This window comes from Morchella sextelata, assembly GCF_020137385.1.
Source record: "Morchella sextelata strain SCLS chromosome Unknown scls_22, whole genome shotgun sequence".
NCBI classification, from domain to species: domain Eukaryota; kingdom Fungi; phylum Ascomycota; class Pezizomycetes; order Pezizales; family Morchellaceae; genus Morchella; species Morchella sextelata.
The window spans coordinates 1,261,254-1,267,500 of NW_025408637.1; the positions used below are offsets into that span (position 1 = coordinate 1,261,254).

General features: G+C 48.1%; 2 protein-coding genes across 2 annotated transcripts; both read left to right on the top strand.

Annotated features, from left to right (window-relative positions):
- Window positions 1-3,283: 3,283 nt before the first annotated feature.
- H6S33_007220 (uncharacterized protein) lies at window positions 3,284-4,587 on the top strand (the record flags this gene model as incomplete). The annotated part of the gene is made up of 3 exons (XM_044838578.1): window positions 3,284-3,518; window positions 3,659-4,045; window positions 4,175-4,587. The coding sequence occupies 3 exons, from the start codon at window positions 3,284-3,286 to the stop codon at window positions 4,585-4,587; spliced, it is 1,035 nt and encodes a 344-aa protein (XP_044689384.1).
- A 559-nt stretch (window positions 4,588-5,146) lies between these two features.
- Window positions 5,147-5,617, top strand: H6S33_007221 (uncharacterized protein; the record flags this gene model as incomplete). Its single annotated transcript, XM_044838579.1, has 1 exon — window positions 5,147-5,617. The coding sequence occupies one exon, from the start codon at window positions 5,147-5,149 to the stop codon at window positions 5,615-5,617; it is 471 nt and encodes a 156-aa protein (XP_044689385.1).
- Window positions 5,618-6,247: the final 630 nt, after the last annotated feature.

Below are 6,247 nucleotides of genomic sequence, written 5' to 3' on the forward strand. Positions count from 1 at the left end.
TCGGGGGTGGTTGGGGAGGTGGGCCTGATCCGCCGCCACCTGTCTTTGGGGCCAGTGGTTGTTCCGCAGCCGTTTTACGGGCTGTCTCCTTCATCTGCTCTATCATTTCTTCTAGAGCCGTCCTTGTTCCAGAGAACCCATCTACCAAGGAGACCTGCTGCTGCATGGTCCTCTCCAATTGTACCAGTGTAGCTGCTACGCCGTCTGGGACTTGGGCTGGGCCTTCCTTCGGCAGCCTTTGAATCCAGTCAGCCAGCATAGTTATGTGCTGGGCCTGCTCTTCCTGCCGCTGTTGGTGGGCCTTAGTGGTATTGGCGATCTGTTCCAAGACTTGGCCGAGGTTCGTAGTGGTTGCGGCTGTCTCTGCCCGCACTTGCGCGAGGATGTACCCATCTCGGCGTTCCCGTTCTTCTTGGTCCTGGTTGAACTTCATCTGCAATTCGCGGATGAGTTTGGTCTGCTCTTCGTGCTGCTGGGTAAGCTGCGCCGCGTGCTGCCGAGTAATTTCCCTGATTGCGGGCAGGTCTTGGACGCTCACAGTGAGGTCTCCAAGTCCGCGGCTCAGCTGCTGAACCACTGGGGCTCCTCTCCGTTCGATTTCCTGCCCGATGATTTCTCCAAAGGGGTGCTCGATACGGCGTTCCTCTACGTCCATATCCGTATCCTCGTCTTCGTCCGTTACCCTAGGGACCGAGGGTCTCGGAATAGAAGACCTCTCTCTGATTGGCGTTTTGTACGGGGAATAGTCTCGATAGTCCCCTTGCCTGCGGGAGCGGGGTTGGCCATAGGATGCGGCCGGCTGAGTCGATCTGAAGAGGTCGCTGATCGGCATGTCCAGATCCCTCCTGTGGCGCTGTCTCACCTGGGTCTCGACTATACCTCGATCTCTCACGGTGATCGAGCTCTCCATGTTGTAGTCTTCCTCCATTTGTTGCTGATGACCCCTTGACATCGCTAAGTTGCTCGATTCTGAGTTGTGGCTGTCTTCTGCACCAGGGTTGAACGACGAACCAAGGGACGGAGTGAGCTAATCCGTGGGATTGCTGACTGAGGGTGACTTTAATGGGGAACAGTTCGGGATAGTTGAGGATCTCCGGGTCGTGTTCTTCGAACGTGCAAGTAGTACCTGCTTCGGCAAAAAACCCGGCGTACTCAAGGTATCCGCAATAGAGGTGTTCGGCACTGCCTCTGCGAACGACAAAAGAGGTGGTGCAAGTAAAGTTGTTGATAGCTGCTGTTGCTACTCGGGGATGCATACGGTATCAAAGAGTCCTCCTAATAGACTACTTTCTTATTCTTTTACTTGAGCGCACGGTGACTATCCGCCACAAACAAAATACTCTCAAGTATTGGTCTAAGCAAGTAGTTGTCTTATCGGGACGTTGATAATATGCGATCGATAAAATAATAGCGTAGTGGATAAGGTACAATATAGTGTTTGGGGAAATGCCAATGCTAAGCGATAGTTCTGTAGCTTTTAAACTTGTAATATTGTAAACCGGATTCCGCTCGCTGAGTGACTGATGATGCCACTAAGACGAGGCAGAACCCTCCCTATTTATACATATTGGAACCTATGCCAAGGCCCGCTTTCTAATACTAAAGAGATAACGATAATAGAATAAAGTAATCAACCCGAAGATAACCCCAATAGAAAAGCGCCCCCGCATAGTTCCGTTCCTCCATTCTAATTCCGACACGTAACCATGAACCCTGCAATTGCCAGTAACCGAGCTGTATCGTACTATTGTCCCAGAGCTACTTCCCTAAGTAGAACGGCCTGCAGCCGTAAGCCCCGCTTCTATTCCATTCCGGGCGAGACGCCCAATAGTAAGCGTGCCCTCACCATAGCCTAATACTAGTGTGGTTGCACCCGGTGCCCCCACACCCCTCGGTACCTTTCTATGCTTGTTCCTTCATTACCCGACCGTACTCGCATCACAACCCATCACTCGTATTATCCTTGTTCCTTGACTTAGGAGCATTGTTCGTGTTTCCTGTAACATACTCACAATTCCTTCGTATCATGGCCTACCAAGACTACTAAGAAGGGGTCAACATCGACGCCCTAGCCGAAGGACTATCAGAAGACCTGAAGGATGCCATGACATACTGGACAGACAGGCCTAACACCATAGAGGCATACGCGAATATCTTAATAACAATTCACAACCAGATTCGGAGCGCTAAGGCCGAAAAACTGGCCATCTGTAACACGATAGGACAATTCACTGCCCCCGCTGCTGCCGGACCCACATCCCACACTGCTGGAGGTCTCGCCCCAATGGACCTCTCCGCCCTCCAAACCAGCCCCACTCAATGCCCTAGCACCGTACAACGATAGATATTCATCAATGGACAACGCAACACCTCCGCCACTGAAAAACAATGGCGAAGGGACAACAACTTCTGCATGTACTGCGCCAACCCTGGCTATTCTTTCACCAACTGCCCCTCTGCCACTCGCTCACATGGCAACCGAACGGTCATACGGGGTGCTCTCCTCGCACACGCTCATTATGCCCCCTACCTTGCTGTCTCGCTGATCGCTAGTTCTGCCTCCTCTGAATAGGGTTTTCAGTAGTTCCGGACTTGATCAATAGCCCCTGTCCGGAACCTCCTAATGTTTCTCCTTTGTCTGTGTTCTCTATCTCTGGCTTCTCGATGTCATATGTGGAGGATAAATTGTATGGGGATTATTTTGTTGCTTCTTGTAAAATTGTAAACAATAAAATATAGATTCAAACTAATGCATTGATTGATACCGGTTGCTCTGAGTTCGAATTAATTGATGAAACATTTGCGTGCCATCACAACCTTCCATTTCTCTACCTCAAATTACCCCGCACTCTTGAAGTCATCGACGGATGGCCCATATCCTCCGGACAGATCACCCACATGTACTGCGCACCACTGTCAATCGACTCCCATTATGCAACGATCTCCTTCTTCATCATCAAACTTGGTTCCTACCCGCTGGTACTCGAGATCCCTCGTCTGCAACTACACGATGCCCCACGAAGGTTTAAAGAGAATAGCATACTGTTCAACTCCGAATACTAAAAGTGCAAGTGCGACGCTGCGCAAAACCCATTCCCATTAAAGGAACTTCATCACCACTCTGCTTCCACCTCGTCAGTTCAGCTGCCCTCTGCCACTTTACTCAAAGGAACAAACTCCAATTGTCCAGTACAACTATAGAGGAAATCGACCAAGCTATAGGCAAGGCCCCCAAGGAAAACTGGAGAAACTGAGTTCCAACCCGTGCATGAGGTTCCATAAGATGATGGATGAGAAGTTCGCGAACGAAATGCCGCCACACCACCCCTATGACCAACAGATACCGCTTAAGGAAGGAAAAGAACCCCCGTTTGGGCCACTCTATGGTATATCCTACAAGGAACTCATCGTGCTCAAGCAATACATACAGGATAACCTTGAAAAGGGGTTTATCCAGGCCATCTCTTCCCCCGCCGGTGCCCCCATCGTATTTGTTAAAAAGGCTGCTGGAACACTCCGTCTATTCGTCGATTATCATGGCCTCAATGAACTTACCGTAAAAAACTACTAAACGCTGCCGCTCATCCGGGAGACTCTCGACTGCCTCCCCAAAGCCAAGTGGTAAATCAAACTTGACCTTCGCTAACAGTATAACCAGATCCGAATGGCTGGAGTGAAAAATGGAAAACATCCTTTTGTACACGTGACAGGGATTTCGGATATAGAGTGATGCCTTTCGGCCTTACCAATGCGCCAGCCACCTTCCAACACTTTATTAACGATTGCGTCCGTGACTACCTTGATATGTTCTGTCCAGCCTACCTTGACAATATTCTCATCTACAATTACATCTTCGAAGAACATCAACTACATGTCAAAAAGGTCCTGGAAGCCCTACCAAGAAATGGAGTACTGCTGAAACCAGAGAAATTCGAATTTCATACACAAAGCATCATCTACCTCGGCTTCATTATGGAACCAAATGGTATTAAAATGGATTCGAAGAAAGTAGAGCCAGTGAAGAATTGGACCGTCCCCAAAACAGGTAAGCATGTGTAAGCATTTCTGGGTTTCGTCAACTTTTACCGCCGATTCATGCGTGGATTCTCGGAACTGGCTTCTCCTCTTACAAGACTAACACGCAAGGATATATCATTCGAATGGACACACAAAGCCCAAATGGTCTTCAACCTCCTGAGAAAAAGCCTTCACAGCCGCTCCCATCCTCACCCCTTTCGACCCAGAAAAGAAATTACTGTGGAAACCGATGCATCTGACTATGTCTCTGTCACTGTACTCTCCCAATACAATGATAATGGTACCCTTCGACCCGTCACATACTTCTCAAAGAAGCACTCCCCCGCCGAATGCAACTATGAGATTTATGACAAAGAATTACTGGCGATTATTCGATCCTTAGAGGAATGGCGACCGGAACTTGAAGGGGCTGCACACCCAATCACCGTCATATCCGATCATAAGAATCTCAAATACTTTATGAGTACTAAACAAATCAACCGGAGACAACCACACTGGGCAGAATACCTATCATGTTTCAATTTTGTCATCAAGTACCGACCAGGGTAACAATGAGGAAAATCAGATGCATTGATACGTAGATCAGGAGATCTCCCTGGAAAAGAGGATGAAAGGCAATTACACCAGAGTCAAGTTGTATGAAGAAGGGGAATCTTGAAGCACAGCTAGGTTTGTTGGCGGGTTCTTTGTCAAATGAACCCTCTGAAAAGAACGGCTAACTGAATATACCATTTGATGAAGGATATAACACTGCCTTGTTCCCACAAAAGATACTAGATATGCGAAACAAAGGTAAACGACAATCGAAGCACATATCAGTCGCCGAATGCACTGAGGTTGAAGGCCAGTTGCTCTACCGAGGCAGGATATATGTTCCTGACTACCTTCCCCTTAAGCTCTTGATCCTCTAGCTTTACCAAGACGCTGTCTCCACTGGACACCCTGAACGTGAAAAAATAGTTGAACTCATCAGTTGAGACTACTACTGGCCCCTTATAAGGAGTTATATTGCCAGCTGTGCTCGGAACTGTCATATCTGTCAAAGAAGTAAACCCAACACCTATAGAAAACTCGGCTTACTTTGACCTTGACTGATCCCCGAACAACCATGGCAAGAGGTATCAATGGACTTCTTACTGGCATACCGGAGAGCGAAGGGTACGACGCAATCATGGTAATTGTTGATCAGTTAACAAAGATGCGACATCTCCTACCATGTAACACCACCATCAACTCCGAAGACCTCGCCCAACTATTCCTGCGAGATATATGGAATCTACACGGGCTACTCACACATATCACCTCCGACCGCGGCACGCAATTTACAGCCAAATTCTGGAGGGCACTCTGTAAACACCTCGGTATCGAAGCAAGAATATATACCGCCTTCCACCCGGAGACCTATGGCCAAACTGAAAGACTGAACACCGTAATGGAACAATATCTACTTGGATACGTCTCTTATCAACAGGACGATTGGGTAAAATGGCTCCCTATAGCAGAATTCTCCACCAACAATCAGGTCTCCACATTCACCAAAGCCAAACCATTCTTCGAGAACTATGGTTTCCACCTCTAGTTTATAGTGACGATTAAATCCCTTGACAGGACCCCACCGACGCTCAATGCTAAGGACTTCGCTTCGAAGATGAAAGAGAACCACAAACACCTACGTTCCAATATCCGCAAGGTGCAAGGCCAATAATAACAGGTCGTTAATGCCAAATGAACGCCGGCCATGCGCTAAGATGTCGGCAATGTAGTGTTTGTTTCAGCAAAAAACATTCGAACCACCCGTAACTCTCGAAGGTTAGACTGGAAGAAGCTGGGACTGTTCCCCCTCAAAGAGATCATATCGCCATACACGTACCGAATCGACCTGCCTAGGAGCATCAATATCCACCCCATCTTCCATGTATCGTTGCTAGACCCCGCTGAAAATGATCCTGTCCTTGGGCAAATCCAACCACCACCACCGCCTATCACCGTTTAACAGGAAGAGGAGTACTCGGTCGAAGAAATCCTGGATTCACGGAATACAAAAAAGAATGTCCTGCAATATTTTGTTAAATGGACAGGCTATACCGACTGCACCTGGGAACCCGCCGCATATTATGACAATACCGCCGCTATTGATATATTCCATGTATGCTACCCTGACAAACCTGTACCTTTGAAAGGAAAAGTTCAGGTTAAGACTCATAGGAGC